Consider the following 18,700-nt stretch of genomic DNA (forward strand, 5'->3'; position numbering starts at 1 on the left):
GTTATCAATGACATCCAATGTCCATGGTTAGGAAACCGTAACCATCTATTGATTAACGAGCTAGTCAACTAGAGGCTTACTAGGGACATGGTGTTGTCTATGTATCCACACATGTATCTGAGTTTCCTATCAATACAATTCTAGCATGGATAATAAACGATTATCATGAACAAGGAAATATAATAATAATCAATTTATTATTGCCTCTAGGGCATATTTCCAACAGTCTCCCACTTGCACTAGAGTCAATAATCCAGTTCACATCGCTATGTGACTAACACTCAAGGTCACATCCCCATGTGACTAACACCCAAAGAGTTTACTAGAGTCAATAATCTAGTTCACATTACCATGTGATTAACACTCGATGAGTTCTGGGTTTGATCTTGTTATGCTTGTGAGAGATGTTATAGTCAACGGGTCTGAATCTTTCAGATCCGTATGTACTTCGCAAATCTCTATGTCATCTTGTAGATGCAGCTACTACGCTATATTTGGAGCCATTTCAAATAACTGTTCTACTATACGAATCTAGTTTACTACTTAGAATAATCTGGATTAGTGTCAAAGTTTGCATCGGCGTAACTCTTTACGTCGAACTCTTTATCACCTCCATAACCGAGAAACATATCCTTATTCCTCTAAGGATAATTTAGACCGCTATCTGGTGATCTACTCCTAGATTACCTTTGTACCCTCTTGCCAGATATGTGGCAAGGCACACATCAGGTGCGGTACTCAGCATGGCATACCGTATAGAGCCTATGACAAAAGCATAGGGGACGACCTTCGTCCTTCCTCTTTCTTCTGCCGTGGTCGAGCTTTAAGTCTTAACTTCATACCTTACAACTCAGGCAAGAACTCCTTCTTTGACTGGTCCATCTTGAACACCTTCAAGATCATGTCAAGGTATGTGCTCATTTGAAAGTACCATTAAGAATTTTGATCTATCCTTATAGATCTTGATGCTCAATGTTCAAGTAGCTTAATCCAGGCTTTCCATTGAAAAATACTTTCCAAATAACCCTATATGCTTTCCAGAAATTCTACATCATTTCTGATCAACAATATGTCAACATATATTTATCAGAAATTCTATAGTGCTCCCACTCACTTCTTTGGAAATACAAGTTTCTCATAAACTTTGTATACACCCAAAACTTTGATCATCTTATCAAAGCATACATTCCAACTCCGAGATGCTTACTCCAGTCCTTAGAAGGATTGCTGGAGCTTTGCATACTTATTAGCATCTTTCAGGATTAACAAAACCTTCCGGTTGTATCACATACAACCTTTCCTCAAAAATCGTCGAGGAAACAATGGTTTTTGGCATCCTATATGCAAGATTTCACAAATAATGCAGTAATTGCTAATATAATTCCAACAGACTCTTAGCATCGCTACGAGTGAGAAAGTCTCATCGCAGTCAACTCCTTGAACTTGTCGGAAAACATCTTAACGACAAGTCGAGCTTTCTTAATGGTGATACCTACCATCATTGTCCGTCTTCCTTTTAAAATCCATATGTACCTAACAGCCTTACGACCATCAAGTAGTTCTCCCAAAGTCTACACTTTGTTTTCATATATGGATCCTCTCTCGGATTATATGGCCTCGAGCCATTTTGGAATCCAGGCCCACCATCGCTTCTCCATAGCTCGTAGGTTCATTGTTGTCTAGCAACATGACTTCCAAGACAGGATTACGTACCACTCTGAAGTAGTACACATCCTTGTCATCTTACGAGGTTTAGGAGTGACTTGATCCGAAGTCTCATGATCAATATCATAAGCTTCCACTTCAATTGGTGTATGTGCCACAGGAACAACTCCCTGTGCCCTGCCACACACTAGTTGAAGAGACGGTTCAATAACCTCATCAAGTCTCCACCATCCTCCCACTCAATTCTTTCGAGAGAAACTTTTCCTCGAGAAAGGACCCGATTCTAGAAACAATCCCTTATTGCTTTCGGATCTGAGATAGGAGGTATACCCAACTGTTTTGGGTGTCCTATGAAGATGCATTTATCCGCTTTGGTTCGAGCTTATCAGCCTGAAACCTTTTCACATAAGCGTCGCAGCCCCAAACTTCTAAGAAATGACAGCTTAGGTTTCTCTAAACCATAGTTCATACGGTGTCATCTCATCGGAATTACGTGGTGCCCTATTTAAAGTGAATGTGGTTGTCTCTAATGCCTAACCCATAAACTATCGTGGTAATTCGATAAGAGACATCATGGTATGCATCATATCCAATAGGGTGCAGTTATGATGTTCGGACACACCATCACACTATGGTGTTCCAGGCTGTATTAGTTGTGAAACAATTTCCACAATGTCTTAATTCTGTGCCAAACTCGTAATTCAGATATTCATCTCTATGATCATATCATAGATATTTTATCCTCTTGTCACGACGATATTTCAACTTCACCCTGAAATTACTTGAACCTTTCAATAATTCAGACTCGTGATTTATCAAGTAAATGTACTCAACATCTACTCAAATCATCTGTGAAGTAAGAACATAACGATATCCACTACACGCCTCAGCACTCATTGGACTGCACACATCAAAATGTATTTCTTCCAACAAGTTGCTTTCTAGTTCCATTTTACTGAAAACGAGGCTTTCAGTCATCTTGCCCATGTGGTATGATTTGCATGTCTCAAGTGATTCAAAAACAAGTGAGTCCAAACGGTCCATTTGCATGGAGTTTCTTCATGCATATACACCAATAGACATGGTTCGCATGTCTCAAACTTTTCAAAAATGAGTGAGTCCAAGATCCATCAACATGGAGCCTCTTCATGCGTTTTATACCGATATGACTTAAGTGGCAGTGCCACAAGTAGGTGGTACTATCATTACTATCTTATATCTTTTGGCATGAACATGTGTATCACTATGATCGAGATTCAATGAACCATTCATTTTAGGTGCAAGACCATTGAAGGTATTATTCAAATAAACAGAGTAACCGTTATTCTCCTTAAATGAATAACCGTATTGTGATAGACATAATCCAATCATGTCTATGCTCAACGCAAACACCAATCTCGATGGTAGAGGGAGCGTACGATATTTGATCAACCTTGGAAATACTTCCAACACATATCGTCATCTCACCTTTAGCTAGTCTTCGTTTATTCCGTAGCTTTTATTTCGAGTTACTAACACTTAGCAACCGAACCGGTATCTAATACCCTGGTGCTACTAGGAGTACTAGTAAAGTACACATTAACATAATACATCCAATATACTTCTATCGACCTTGACAGCCTTCTCATCTACCAAGTATCTAGGGTAATTCTGCTCCAGTGGCTGTTCCCCTTATTACAGAAGCACTTAGTCTCGGGCTTGGGTTCAACTTTGGGTTTCTTCACTAGAGCAGCAGCTGAATTGCCGTTTCATGAAGCATCCCTTTTTGCCCTTGCCCTTCTTGAAACTAGTGGTTTCACCAACCATCAACAATTGATGCTCCTTCTTGATCTCTACTTTTGTGGTGTCAAACATCGCGAATATCTCAAGGATCATCATATATGTCCCTGATATATTATAGTTCATCACGAAGCTCAAGCAGCTTGGTGGTAATGACTTCGGAGAACCATCACTATTTCATCTGGAAGATCAACTCCCACTCGATTCAAATGATTGTTGTACTCGGACAATCTGAGCACAATCTCAACAATTGAGCTTTTCTCCCTTAGTTTGCAGGCTAAGAAAATCGTCGGAGGTCTTATACCTCTTGACATGGGCACGAGCCTGAAATCCCAATTTCAGCCCTCGAAACATCTCATATGTTTCGCGACGTTTCAAAAACGTCTTCGGTGCCTCAACTCTAAACCATTTAACTGAACTATCACATAGTTATCAAAATTTGTATGTCAGATGTTCCCAACATCTACAGACGACGTTCGAGGTTCAGCACACTGAGCGGTGCATTAAGGACATAAGCCTTCTATGAAGCAATGAGGACAAACCTCAGTTTACGGACCTAGTCCGCATAATTGCTACTATCAACTAAATTTTCTCTAGGAACATATCTAAACAGTAGAACTGAAGCGCGAGCTACGACATAATTTGCGAAGACCTTTTGACTATGTTCAGGATAAGTAAGTTCATCTTATGAACTCCCACTCAGATAGACATCCCTCTAGTCATCTAAGTGATTACATGATCCGAGTCAACTAGGCCATGTCCGATCATCACGTGAGACGGACTAGTCATCATCGGTGAACATCTTCATGTTGATCGTATCTACCATACGACTCATGCTCGACCTTTCGGTCTCTTGTGTTCCGAGGCCATGTCTGTACATGCTAGGCTCGTCAAGTTAACCTAAGTGTTTCGCATGTGTTCCGAGGCCATGTCTGTACATGCTAGGCTCGTCAACACCCGTTGTATTCGAACGTAAGAATCTATCACACCCGATCATCACGTGGTGCTTCGAAACAACGAACTGTCGCAACGGTGCACAGTTAGGGGGAACACTTTCTTGAAATTATTATGAGGGATCATCTTATTTACTACCGTCGTTCTAAGTAAACAAGATGCATAAACATGATAAACATCACATGCAATCAAATAGTGACATGATATGGCCAATATCACTTTGCTCCTCTTGATCTCCATCTTGGGGCTCCATGATCATCTTGTCACCGGCATGACACCATGATCTCCATCATCATGATCTCCATCATCGTGTCTTCTTGAAGTTGTCTCGTCATCTATTACTTCTACTACTATGGCTAACGCTTTAGCAATAAAGTAAAGTAATTACATGACGTTTAAGTTGACATGCAGGTCATAAATAAATAAAGACAACTCCTATGGCTCCTGCCGGTTGTCATACTCATCGACATGCAAGTCGTGATTCCTATTACAAGAACATGATCAATCTCATACATCACATATATCATTCATCACATCCTTTTGGCCATATCACATCACATAGCATACCCTGCAAAAACAAGTTAGACGTCCTCTAATTGTTGTTTGCATGTTTTACGTGGCTGCTATGGGTTTCTAGCAAGAACGTTTCTTACCTACGCAAAAACCACAACGTGATATGCCAATTGCTATTTACCCTTCATAAGGACCCTTTTCATCGAATCCGATCCGACTAAAGTGGGAGAGACAGACACCCGCTAGCCACCTTATGCAACTAGTGCATGTCAGTCGGTGGAACCAGTCTCACGTAAGAGTACGTGTAAGGTCGGTCCGGGCCGCTTCATCCCACAATGCCACCGAATCAAGATTGGACTAGTAACGGTAAGCATATTGACCAAAATCAACGCCCACAACAACTACTTTGTGTTCTACTCGTGCATAGAAACTACGCATAGACCTAGCTCATGATGCCACTGTTGGGGAACGTAGCATAAATACAAAATTTTCCTACGTGTCACCAAGATCTATCTATGGAGTCATCTAGCAACGAGGGAGGAGTGGATCTACATACCCTTGTAGATCGCGCGCGGAAGCATTCAAGAGAACGGGGTTGATGGAGTCGTACTCGTCGTGATCCAAATCACCGATGACCTAGCGCCGAACGGACGGCACCTCCGCGTTCAACACACGTACGGAGCAGCGATGTCTCCTCCTTCTTGATCCAGCAAGGGGGAAGGAGAGGTTGATGGAGATCCAGTAGCACGACGGCGTGGTGGTGGAAGTAGCGGGATTCCAACAGGGCTTCGCCAAGCGCTGCGGGAGGAGGGAGATGTGTCATGGGAGGGAGAGGGAGGCGCCAGGGCTTAGGTGCGGCTGCCCTCCCTTCCCCCCACTATATATAGGGCCAAGGGAGAGGGGGGCGCAGCCTTGGCCCTTCCTCCAAGGAAGGGTGCGGCCAGGGAGGAGTCCATCCTCCCCAAGGCACCTAGGAGGTGCCTTCCCCCTTTAGGACGCTTTCTTTCCCTTATCTCTTGGCGCATGGGCCTCTTGGGGCTGGTGCCCTTGGCCCATATAGGCCAAGGCGCACACCCCTACAGCCCATGTGGCCCCCCGGGGCAGGTGGACCCCCTTGGTGGACCCCCGAACCCCTTTCGGCACTCCTGGTACAATACCGATAATGCGCGAAACTTTTCCGGCGACCAAAACAAGACTTCCCATATATAAATCTTTACCTCCGGACTATTCCGGAACTCCTCGTGACGTCCGGGATCTCATCCGGGACTCTGAACAACTTTCGGGTTATCGCATACTAATATCTCTATAACCCTAGCGTCACCGAACCTTAAGTGTGTAGACCCTACGGGTTCGGGAGACATGCAGACATGAACGAGATGACTCTCCGGTCAATAACCAACAGCGGGATCTGGATACCCATGTTGGCTCCCACATGTTCCACGATGATCTCATCGGATGAACCACGATATCAAGGACTTAATCAATCCCGTATACAATTCCCTTTGTCTAGCGGTACGATACTTGCCCGAGATTCGATCGTCGGTATCCCGATACCTTGTTCAATCTCGTTACCGGCAAGTCTCTTTACTCGTTTCGTAACACATCATCCCGTGATCAACTCCTTGATCACATTGTGCACATTATGATGATGTCCTACCGAGTGGGCCCAGAGATACCTCTCCGTTTACACGGAGTGACAAATCCCAGTCTCGATTCGTGCCAACCCAATAGACACTTTCGGAGATACCTGTAGTGTACCTTTATAGCCACCCAGTTACGTTGTGACGTTTGGCACACCCAAAGCACTCCTACGGTATCCGGGAGTTGCACAATCTCATGGTCTAAGGAAATGATACTTGACATTAGAAAAGCTTTAGCATACGAACTACATGATCTTGTGCTAGGCTTAGGATTGGGTCTTTGTCCATCACATCATTCCCCTAATGATGTGATCCCGTTATCAATGACATCCAATGTCCATGGTCAGGAAACCGTAACCATCTATTGATCAACGAGCTAGTCAACTAGAGGCTTACTAGGGACATGGTGTTGTCTATGTATCCACACATGTATCTGAGTTTCCTATCAATACAATTCTAGCATGGATAATAAACGATTATCATGAACAAGGAAATATAATAATAACTAATTTATTATTGCCTCTAGGGCATATTTCCAACAACAAGTTCCCTCCCCTCTGTGTGCTGTGTAAGGAGGAGGGTCATGCATCTGCGCACTGCCCGACAAGGGGTCGGCAGCTGCAACTGCAGATCATGGGGAGCGCTATCGCCGGTGAGGGCTTCTTCTGCTTGGAGTTCGACGAGGAGGCCGAGGGCGAGCTGCCAGTGGATGCTCGGATTGAGAATGCGGCCATCTTATCGGCTGAGCCAGGGCGGCTCAATCTCCGCATCCTCAAGCAGGAACTACAACACATGGTGACCGGATCTTGGGATTGGCAAGTGACACAGGTGGGCGACAATGATTTCTTGGTGGTTTTCCCTTCTGCAGATCTCCTTCACATGGCAAAGACGAGTGGGAAACTCTTTATGTCAATCAATGACATCACGGCATCGGTTCGGGATATGCTTCATGAGGAGGTGCAGCCAATGGCCATGCCAGAGACTTGGGTTCGGTTGCATGGCATTCCAAAGAAACACAGGCGTGAGGACTGCATAAGGGAAGGGTTTCGGATGCTTGGCCGCCCGATTGTGGTGGATGAATTGTCCCTTATCAGGTTGGGGCCTGTGAGGATGAATTTAGCATGCAAGGCTCCGGAGAAACTAAATGGATTTGTGGAAGTGTGGTTCAATCATGAAGGGTACCAGATCAAGGTGGAGCGTGAGATCCTGCCCAAGCGTGGGGGAGAACGTGTGATGAATGGTTCTGAACCTCCCAACCCCCCGCCAAAAGACTCTGCTGGTCACGGTGGATCTCGGTCATCGGGTAGCGCTCCGCCTAAAGGGGCCGCCCCTGGTAATGAACCTCAGGGAGAGGACCGGGCGCTTGCCAAGGCCCCTGACGGCGACTCCAAGATGCAGGATACGGGCGAAGAAGGGGATGACAGCCAACAGGATTACTCTATTGACACGGAGACTTGGGATAAGCTGGGAGCGGCGTCCACTGATTCGGGAGCCTTGGGTTTGGCGACCCAGGACACGGCGGTGAGTGTGCCACCCCTGGCCAGATCCCCGACGCTTGCCTTTGATGAGTATGGATCCAACATCCCGGCCCTGGCAAGGGCACAGACGAATACTCAAGAGGTGGTTGGGGCTATCGTGGTTGCGGACCCGTTGTATTCTCTTCCTGTGGCTCCTGGGACTGTCGACTTGACCCCTGCCAACAAGCGTGGTTCCAACAGTGCGGGACGTCAGGCTAAGAAGACGGCTGGGCGGAAGCCGGCCCCCAAGACAGTATCGACGGTGGCGGTGGCGACGCTGGGTGGCGAGTTGGGGGAGGCGTTGGGCAAGGCAGACGTGGGCAGCAAGGCAAGATGCTCCAAGGCTACTCCGGTGACTCCGCAGGCCCCCAGCGCCCGCGCCAAGGCCAAGCTGGGAGAACTGACGTCGTTGGAAAGCGCTAAACTGCGGCTCGCTGACAAGAACCTGGAGGTTATAGGTAATCCCCTACCATCTTACCGTATCTTGAATGCGTTTACGGATGATCAGCTTGCTAGCATTCTGGATGATAGTGGCGTGGCGATTAGTGACCCTTGTAGCGAGATTATTTCTATGGTCCGTGCTCAGGAAGAAGCGCAGGCCATGCTGGCGGCTGCGACTGCTCGTGGGGACGAACAGATCCAGCGCGACATCGTTCCGGGTGCGGATGGCAGCGAGGTAGTGCCCGAGGAGGAGACAGAGGCTAGGGAGGCCTCTGTAATTCCTTCTTCCAGTCGAATGCCGGCTAGGAAGCGCGTGGCGAAAGCGGTGACATCCAGGGGGGTGCGCCTGCGCAATCGTATCATCTAAATGCGCTATCTTTTCTGGAACATTCGGGGTTGTGGCCACGTGGGGCGGCGTACACAACTCAAGGAGTACATTGCCAAAGAGAGGATTGACGTCGTAGCCCTTCAGGAAACGATCAAAGCCGACTTCTTGTTCCGTGATCTTCTGGCTTTTGATTCCTTACAGCGTTTCTCTTGGCACTGGTTGCCCTCAGCGGGCCACTCGGGTGGTATATTAATGGGCTGTAATAATGATATCTGTGATGTTTTACAATGGGATGTTGGTGTATTTTTTCTTTCTGCTACTATTAGACACCGCGTCCCGGGCCTTTCGTGGGTAGTGGTGTGCGTTTATGGGCCGGCAGATCACTCGCGCTCGGATATCTTCCTACAGGAATTGACTAATTTGGTAGGGACCAAGCGAGCTCTCAATCTCCCCCTTGTTGTAGGTGGGGACTTTAATCTTATTCGCTCGGGTGCGGACAAAAACAACGCCAACATTGACTGGTCTCGGGTGTCCATGTTCAATGTGGCCATAGCGGCATCGGCGTTGCGAGAGGCCGCTCGGACCGGGGCGAGATATACTTGGACAAACAAGCAGTTGTGCCCGGTCCGGAGCGTGTTGGATAGGGTATTTTTTACCCCCGAATGGGAGGTTTTATTTCCCCTATGCAATTTGGTGGCTGAAACTAGAATCGGCTCGGACCATGTTCCGTTGATATTTTCTTCGGGGGAGGAATATATTAGGCGAAGCCCCCGATTCTATTTCGAAACGGCTTGGTTTGAGTCCGAGGGGTTTGCTCAGATGGTGTTGGATCGTTGGGATACGATCTGCCACCAGCTTGGGCCGCAACGGTGACCGACAGAGCGCTGGAACTTGGCGGCAAGCAAACTCAGGGCTTTCCTGCGTGGTTGGGGGGCTAACCATGGCAGCGAATCCAAGCGAGAGCGGGCCCAAATTGTTGAGGCAATTGCCGCGTTAGACTTGGAGGCTGACCGGCGGCCCTTCTCGGAGAATGAATGGGTCGCTCGTTACGACTTGGAACGCCAAGTTCTTGCCATACTCCGGGCCGAAGAGGAGTATTGGCGCCGCAGGGGCGGGATCAAGTGGGTCACCAAAGGAGACGCTAATACCGGCTATTTCCATGCTTACGCTAACGGTAGAAAACGTAAAAGTACGATCCTTAGATTACAATCCGATCAAGGGCTCTTACTATCCAACGAGCTCATCGTAGCTCACATCTATGAGTTCTTCATAGGGTTGTTGGGAACGGCCGAGGAGAAACCTCTATGCCTCCGGGACGACCTTTGGGACCCTGCTGATCGGGTCTCACAGGAGGAGAACGATGGGCTCGTCCTCTCTTTCCTTCCGGAGGAAATAGATCGTGTTGTGCATGATATTGAAAACGGGCACGGCACCCGGACCGGATGGGTGGCCGGTGGAATTCTTCAAGAAGTTTTGGTCTAAGCTCAAATTTCTTTTCTACGAATTAGTGAATGGCTTTGCGCTAGGTACCGTTGACCTATCTCGTCTCAACTACGGGGCTATTAGTCTGATCCCTAAGGTTAAAGGGGCCGACGACATTAAGCAATTTCGGCCTATCACTCTGATTAATGTCCCTTTCAAGATTTGTGCAAAAGCTTACGCCTCCCGCTTGGCGCCTATCGCTCAACGAGTGATTAGCCCTAGCCAATCGGGTTTCCTCAAGCAGCGTAATATTCTTGAAGGACCGTTAGCGCTTCTCGAAATCGTGCATGAGCTCAAACGTACCAAGTCTAGAGGTGTCCTCCTTAAGTTAGATTTCGAAAAAGCGTACGATCGTGTGAACTGGGAGTTCGTGTGAGAAGTCCTCATCAAAAAGGGTTTTGATGTGGGCTTTGTCCACCGTATCATGCACCTTGTGAGTAGTGGACACACGGCCGTGACCATCAATGGTGTAATGGGCAAATTCTTTCGCAACAAACGCGGCCTTAGGCAGGGAGATCCTAGCTCTCCTTTGATCTTCAATTTCGTTGCGGACGCTTTGGCGGCTCTGATCAGCAAAGCCAGGGTTGCGGGGCACATCAAAGGGTTGATCTCCCACCTAATCCCCGGCGGCGTGACTCATCTGCAATACGCGGATGACACGATGCTGCTTTTTGAGCCAGACGACCATAGCATTGCAACAATTAAGTTGCTTTTGATTACTTTTGAGATTCTTTCGGGTCTAAAGATTAATTTTCTCAAAAGCGAAGTGATCAACATAGGGATGGATGATCACGAAGGTCAGAGAATCGCAAACTTGCTCAATTGTAAGATTGGGAAGATTCCGATTAAATACTTGGGACTACCGATAAACCACAAAAACTTGACGATTGCCGACTGGGCGCCACTTTACGGCAAAGTGGTGAACCGGGTCAGTCCGTGGAAAGGTAGGTTCATGTCCTCGGCTGCTAGGTTGATTTTGACCAATTCTAGCTTATCCTCCTTGCCTATCTTTACGATGGGTTTGTTCCTCCTAGCAGATGGAGTGCATGCCAAGCTTGACACGCCTCGTGCCCGGTTCTTTTGGGAAGGAACTGGGACAAAGCGCAAATATCATCTGGTTAAATGGGCTGCGGTTTGTCGTCCTAACAAGTTCGGTGGTCTGGGGATCACGAACTCGAAGCTGATGAACGTTACTCTCCTTACCAAATGGTGGTGGCGACTTGCCCAAAACGAGAAGGGTCTCTGGGCTGATATTCTTCGGGCCAAGTATTTCCCGGATGGCAACCTTTTTAAGGCCAAACCCAAAGGATCGCCCTTTTGGAATGGCATTCAAGCGGTTAGGCCAGCGTTTGCGGTTGGGGCCCAGTTTACAGTTAACAATGGCAAGTCCACGCGGTTTTGATTGGATTGCTGGAAGGGTCAAACGCCGCTGTGGCAGTCCTACCCGCAGCTGTTCCAGCTTTCCACGGACACACACATCATGGTCGCTGACGCTCTCAGAGTGCACCCCCCGACGATCTCCTTCTTCAGACCTCTGGAAGCGGGAGAGGCGACGGCTTGGGAGGCATTGGTGGCTGAGCTCGAGGGATGGAGTCTCAGCCACGATCAAGATCAGATTGATTGGAAGCTTGCGGCTTCTCGTAAATTCTCGGTTAAATCCTTATACGAGAAGCTTACGGAGGGGAATGGGCTTGATATGGCCAGGGGGCTGTGGAAGGCTGGCATTCCACTCAAAATCAAGATGTTTTTGTGGCAAATGTTCCGCAACCGTCTTCCAACCTCGGACAATGTGGCCAAACGCAACAGGCCGGCGAACGGGACATGCGCCATCTGCGGGCTTGGGGAGGACGCTAATCATGTTTTCTTCAAGTGTTGCCTTGCTAGATTTGCGTGGAGCGCTGTTAGGGACACATTTAAGCAGAATTGGAATCCGCAAAATAGCTTAGACCTTCTTTCTTTACTAACCGCACAACGGGGTGCGAACGCGCGTGTGGTGTGGCGCTGCGTCGGGGCGCTGTTTTGGTCCATTTGGACTGTGAGAAACAAAATTACTATCGAGCATAAATTCCCTGCTCACCCAGCTGAGATTCTTTTCAAATGCCATATTTTCCTACAGGCTTGGGCGCCATTGGAGAAGCAGCGTGACGAGGGGCGCATGAACGAGGTTTTGGAGCAGATCAAAGCATGCACGACAAGAGCAAGACTTCAAGATCCGCCAGAGTGAGCTTTTGCGTCTATTATCTTTTCGGCTATGTGCTTTTAGCGTCCCCTTAAAGTTTAGTATCTTCTTTTGCCGGGACTGCGAGCCCGCTGAACTTGAGTGTTATGTGGTTGTGGAGTATGACTTGGTTGGATGCTGGTTAGTGGCTTTATTAATTTAAAGCCGGATGCTTCGTGCGTCTTCGTTTTATATTATATTGACGACGATCAGCTCTTCATCTCAACGACAATCTTGCCAGCGGCATGGCCATCGATACTGCTCTGCCACGCCTTGCCTGCGTCGCTCAACGGGAACCTCGAGTCGATCACCGTCTTCAGCTTGTCTTCCTCGAGCAACCCGGCCAAGAACTCCAGGTCTACCTTGTTGAGCGACAGGAGCAGCTGGGGCACGAGGCGCTTCTTGGAGAATGTCACCCTGTGCAGCACATATGTGAGGATGGCTGACAAGTTCGGCGTGATGTCTACCACTCTCCCGCCGTCACTCAACAATGGCTGGAAAGACGACCAGCTGACAGCGACGGTGCAGTGAACCACGCCGTCGTACTTCCGGCCGGAGGGGCTCTGCAAGGTCGCTCCCTCTGGGGTCCTGTAGTCCATCACCTCGTTTGCGCCCAAGCTCTTCACAAGATCCATGTTGCGGTCGCCGCAGGTGGCGGTAACATGAAGGTTCGCCAGCTTTGCAAGCTGCACGGCATACAGGCCTACGCCACCAGAGGCAGCGGTGATCAACACGTTTAGAGGCTTGCCGGTGCCGTCAAACTTGGAACCAATGGACCTCAACGCCTGGAGCGCAGTGCCTGCGGCAATGGGAAGGCCAGCACCCTCAGCTGCAGAAACCTTAGCTGGCCTTTTGACAGTCAGGTTTGCGGATGCTACAGTGTACTCTGCAAGTCCACCTCCATTCTGAAACAACAAATACATTGTCATGTTGACGAGTTTACGGCAATATTTTTTTAAATGAAGAGGATTTTTCTTAAACTATATTCTTTTCTTTTCTTTTTCTTTTTTTCGACAAGGGAAATGACCCCGGCCTCTGCATCAGAAAGATGCATACGGCCAACTTTATTACTAAGCAAAACAGTTTGACAGGTCTTAAAGTCTCAAAAAAAACAAGAAGATGTTCACAAAGAGCTAAAAAAAGAAGGCATAACCGGCTAGCAAAAAAAGATAGGAAACTAATTGCCTATCTTATTACATGACTGCCATTCAAACCGGTTGAAAATAGCCTGTGCTACCATCTCCCATCGGATAGATCCAGTAAACAAACGCTCCCTGGCCTCCGTCGGAGTGAGTAGCGACCACATACGGATCAACGTAGTGGCTCGGAAGATAACCTTAAAAAATGAGTATTTGTTGTTCTGTTAAAGACCAAATCATTTCTGCAATTTCAGATAGCCCATAATAAAGCACATACTCACGAATGTGTCTCACTGTTCCGGGCACTATCCCATCAAGCCACGTCCCAAATGATGTGTTGATATTATTCAGAGGAAACCATCTTCTTTTCTAAGTATATGGAGATGGAAAACATGGGAAGATGTTGTCATGAGTGAAGTTCACTTACAAGAGAGTTCAACTTGGCGACAACTTGATCACCCGCTGTGAGACCATTCACTCCAGGACCAACACCAACAACTACTCCCGCGACATCAGGCACTGCAGGAAAAGGCGCAGTAGAGATGCAGCTATTAGCACATTGTTCGATGAATTGAGTAACACACACATACACACACACACATGTTATCTTTATCACAACGAAAAGGTAAGAGACACTCTAGATAGATGTTAAAGGTGAAGAACCAAATAACATAGTAAGGCCCCGCTTGAAACGCCGGATAGGAAATATACAGGAATATGAAAGGAAATCGCAGGCAAAAGATAAGAATTGAAAACATAGGGAAAACTGCAAGTATGCTGTTTGGAATGCAGGTATTGGGACATCACATGAATCCTAAAAGCACAGTCAAACACAGCCTTAAGCCCGACCTGTCACTGAATCTTGCTGCCTACAACTACCAAGTACGTGTGGCCAAAGAACATCCTGCAATCATCCTTTCTCCACCACATGTTCTTTCTTACCCCAACCTCATCTTCTTCATGCACGGTTCCTTCTTTTCACTCTGTGCTAGCTTTCGCTCGAGCGCGGCTATTGTAGCTGCGGTGCCTCGGTCTTATTATGCGACGAGACGGAAAAAGTGTGGTTGGACTGGATGTTCAGAATCCTGTGAAATTCCTGTACAAGTGAAGGAAATCGATTCCTGTCCTTCGCTTTTCCTACGACGGTTCCTGCGCTCCAAACGACATGAAATTTTCCAACGTGAATAGTGTTCCTATATATGGGTTTCCCGTGTTCCAAACAGGGCCTAAGACACAACAGGAAATGGAAATATTGACAGTTGATAAAACTGAAAGACAGACATCATCAAATGAAGTTCTCATAACTACCCTTGGTGCTATTTTGCTGTCTATACATAGGAAACCTCCAAACAAAACTCATGATAGATAGAAAATGGGTAGCATCCACACGGTGACACTATGACTGAGGATAGTTACCTGGAATAAAAGGCAGTCTACGAGGCAGCAGAGGCCGCAAGTCCCCTTTCTGTATCTTCCAGTCAAGTGGATTGACGGTCGCAGCTTGTAGTTTCAACAGGACCTCATTCCTCTTTGCTGAAGGGACGAGGACTTGTGCATGCTGCATTAGAGAGATTTCAGAATCACATGGTTATAGTAGGTTTTACTGGTTTAACTCCATGGAAGAAGGAAACCTTGATGTTTACTGTTTTTCTTTCTTTCCAAAATATTTAACTAATTAATTTCACGGTAACATCTTAACTAGTCCGAAAGCCGTGTATACATGAGAAAGAGAGAAAATATCTAGTGTAACACATCACAACCAAACAAACCACTCAATCGATCGTACAACCACCTAGTGCCCCTCACAAATTAAATTATAGAGCAAAAGCGTGATTAAGCCACCTAGCTGCTGCTCCCGGTGGCTTTCCTGCGGTTTACTGGTGTCCTAAGCTGCGACGGTACGGTGGATGTGGTGTGCTCATTGTTCAAGGGGTCGTGCTCTGTGGTTGCTCCAGGACTCGAGGTCGGCATCTCTTCTGCTCTAGGGTGAGCGCTTCTCAGGTCTGTTGGTTCGACGCCTTTCGATCCAAGACAAGAGGAAAGGGTTCCTCTGCGGCGCGAGAGGAGGAAGATGTTTGGATTTCTCTATCCTGGGAGTGTCAGCCGAGTTCATACCCTCACTCTGTACTAGTAGGTCCTCATCGTGCTCTTGCCGGTCGCTACCCTTGGCACCAGTTTTGCTGCGGTCTTCGGCTAGTGCAAGCATTGGGCTATGTTTTTCTTTACTTTCGTGCTTGTGCGCTGCGTTGAGTTGTAAGCTTCCTAGAGTGCTTCCTTATATTGTTGGGCCGATGTGGTCTGTTCTATGTGTGTAACTCCTAACCGGTTGATGGCTTTGTTAATTCAAAGCCGGGCTCTCCGCGAGCCTTCGTTCTAAAAAAAAAAGCCACCCAGCTGCCATAAAAAATAATTCTCCACCAAGGGAGAGGCACAGGAAACAACTAACATAGACTCTAATGCTTACTAATAACTAATCAAATAGGCAGTGAATCAGCCATATCATCCTTTACCACCAACCTCGATCGCCGACCGGAATACAGAGCAAACTCGCAAGCTTCGGCCCTCTTCCCCGCGCGTTATCCAGAATAAAAAGAACACGTGCAGAGCTGCGGGGCCGGTAACTCCTACCTTGAGGCCGGCGGTGCCTCCGCCGCAGGCGACGTAAAGCACGGCCCGCATCTTCGCCGGCGTCGCCGTTGGGGTGGTCATGGCGAAAGAAAGATAGCCAATGGAGGGGAAGAAGCCTCGTGAGGGCTGTTTGTGTGTGCTTTAGCTGATGCGTGGGCGGGCTGGTTGGCTCTCTAGTTCCTCATGGGGTACACGGGCGGTGTCTGGGCTGATATCTATATACACACATGCGGACGCGAGGAATCCTGGGTTTTGGCTTTGGACTTTTCTATGCGGGATGCCCCACATCTAATCAGAAAAGCATGCATTATTAAGTAAGTACGGTTGTGCTAATTCTCAGTTGTCTCAGTCGATGAGTTTTATTTCTGCAATTGATCTTTTCTTAGGTGATTTGTACAATTGATCTGTGATTTGTCGCTGAGGTATTCCTCTCATCCAAAAACATACTGGGCTATTCATCGCAAAAAAAAAACATACTGGGCTATGTTCAAAAAAAAGAAAAACATACTGGGCTTTTTGTCCCAGTGGGGGTAGAGCGTGCCTTCTACGGGCTTTGCTTTTGTATATCTGGCCACGAGCTGCGGCTTAAGGTCCTTTCCTATTTCTCTTGTTTTTGTGTTTTTTATTTTCTCACTCATAGGTCTCCCGTGTGAACGTTTTGTATTTTCTTTCTTTTTTTGTTCGGCTTGTGTGTATTGTAGGAATCTCGCTGGTGCAGCTCACTCTGTGTCTACACATACCTTTTTTCATTTTTATATTTCCTTTCCCTTTTGTATGTTAGTGTATTTATTTATCATTTTATTATTATAAAACTGGTTTCACTTGTATTTCTATTTTTTACCTTTTCTAATTTCTTGTTTTAGAAAAATGGAAGATCTAATTCTTTTTAGAATAGACATTTTGCCATGCATTTTGTAAACTTTTTATTTTTGATACGGACAAGTCTTAATTGACTGAGACTTAACGAAGTCCGGGTTAATGCGTTAACCGTCTGCCTTACTTGCTTCAAGAATCGTTCTGGAGTGTGAATTTTCTCGTTTCGGCCTGCTAAGGCGCGCGGCCAGCTCATTTTTTTTCTGTTTATTTTCGGGTTGGGCTCTTTCCTTTTGTTCTTTTAGATTCTTTTTTTTTCTGTCGGGCCTGTCGTTGGTTGGGCGTGCTGGACGGGCCTGAGGTCTTCTTTTAGCCTTTTGCTCCTTTCATTTTGACTGTTTTTTTATTTGTTGTTGACTGCCTTTTGTAGTAAACTGAGGTTAGGAGGCTGGGGGTTGAAAGTACGGATTCTTTAAAATCTGCAATATTTTTAACATATGCATAGACTTTTTAAATGGACATTTTTTGTGCATAATTTATTGTAAATATGGGATGACCATGTTTATTATACACGTATGTATGTATATAGGCAAATATATTTTCCATTTTTGTATATTTTTCCTCTATACACTTTTTTTAGTTTGTTTGGTTTATATTTTTTGACATGGTATTTTTCAAAATATAGGTTTTTTTGGATTTAAACTTTTCTCGTCAGTGTTACTTGTGGTGTTTTTTTGCATGTCTTATCACCATTACTTCTTTTTTTAATGATGGTTTTAGACCTTTTTCTTGCTAACAACAATATTCTTGCTATCCATTTTGTTTTTAATATTTATTAAATAACAACTTTCATTTTCGGAATTTGAAAATATTTGTCATCTGGTTGCACAATTGCCCTCGACTACAACTGCATGTCTTCAAAGCGATTGCAACTTAATGATGTTTTGTCAGGGAGGCATTTGCATATTTGCAACCAACAAGCAACTGCAAGTGTCACCCCTGACAGCAACCGCATGCCTTCAACGCGCCCGCAACTTGGTGTTGTTTTATCGAGGGAGGGGCAATTGCACGTCCGCCTCAAATACGCAACTGTAAGTGTCGCCCCCAACTGCAACTGCATGTCTTCAACGTGCCTGCAACTTGGTGGTGTTAATTTTATCGAGGGAGGGGCAATTGCATATCTGCCTCAAAAACGCAACTGTAAGTGTCGCCCCCAACTGCAACTGCATGTCTTCAACGCGCCCGCAACTTGGTGGTGTTTTGTTGAGGGAGGGGAAATTTTAATCAAACAATGAGTTTCAAATTGCAACAAATCTCAAGAACATCTAGTAGATTGTACTCACTCCTTCCACTTAAACTTGTAGAAAACCCATCCAAGATGTTTGTTCGTGGTCGAGACGAGGCGCAGCACCTGCCGCCGGCAATCATCACACTTGATGACTGATAGAGGCTCGCTGACGGGCTACTGGGAGAGGGTTGAGCCCGGCCAACCGGCGGACGTGGCTGTGCCTGCGGTCGGTCGACTGATGAAATGCGAGCATGGGCAAAAGGTAAGTGGATATCTAAATCCAAAATGTAAGTGG

At 46.6% G+C, this 18,700-nt stretch overlaps 1 protein-coding gene across 1 annotated transcript; it reads right to left on the reverse strand.

The window, feature by feature from the left end:
• Positions 1-12,682: 12,682 nt before the first annotated feature.
• LOC125555438 (chloroplast envelope quinone oxidoreductase homolog) lies at positions 12,683-16,469 on the reverse strand. The gene is made up of 4 exons (XM_048718398.1): positions 16,305-16,469; positions 15,093-15,234; positions 14,104-14,195; positions 12,683-13,442 (listed from the first exon to the last, which is right to left on the reverse strand). The coding sequence occupies exons 1-4, from the start codon at positions 16,383-16,385 to the stop codon at positions 12,747-12,749; spliced, it is 1,011 nt and encodes a 336-aa protein (XP_048574355.1). The 5' UTR covers positions 16,386-16,469; the 3' UTR covers positions 12,683-12,746.
• Positions 16,470-18,700: the final 2,231 nt, after the last annotated feature.

The sequence above is a fragment of the Triticum urartu genome, chromosome 5, assembly GCF_003073215.2.
Source record: "Triticum urartu cultivar G1812 chromosome 5, Tu2.1, whole genome shotgun sequence".
Taxonomy (NCBI): domain Eukaryota; kingdom Viridiplantae; phylum Streptophyta; class Magnoliopsida; order Poales; family Poaceae; genus Triticum; species Triticum urartu.

Coding starts and splice junctions, on each gene's coding strand:
- LOC125555438 (XM_048718398.1), bottom strand. CDS start 16,385: ATGACCACCCCAACGGCGACGCCGGCGAAGATGCGGGCCGTGCTTTAC. Junction 15,235..16,304: donor GAGGCACCGCCGGCCTCAAG/GTAGGAGTTACC, acceptor TCTCTAATGCAG/CATGCACAAGTCCTCGTCCC. Junction 13,443..14,103: donor TCGCCAAGTTGAACTCTCTT/GTAAGTGAACTT, acceptor TTGTTGTTTCAG/AATGGAGGTGGACTTGCAGA.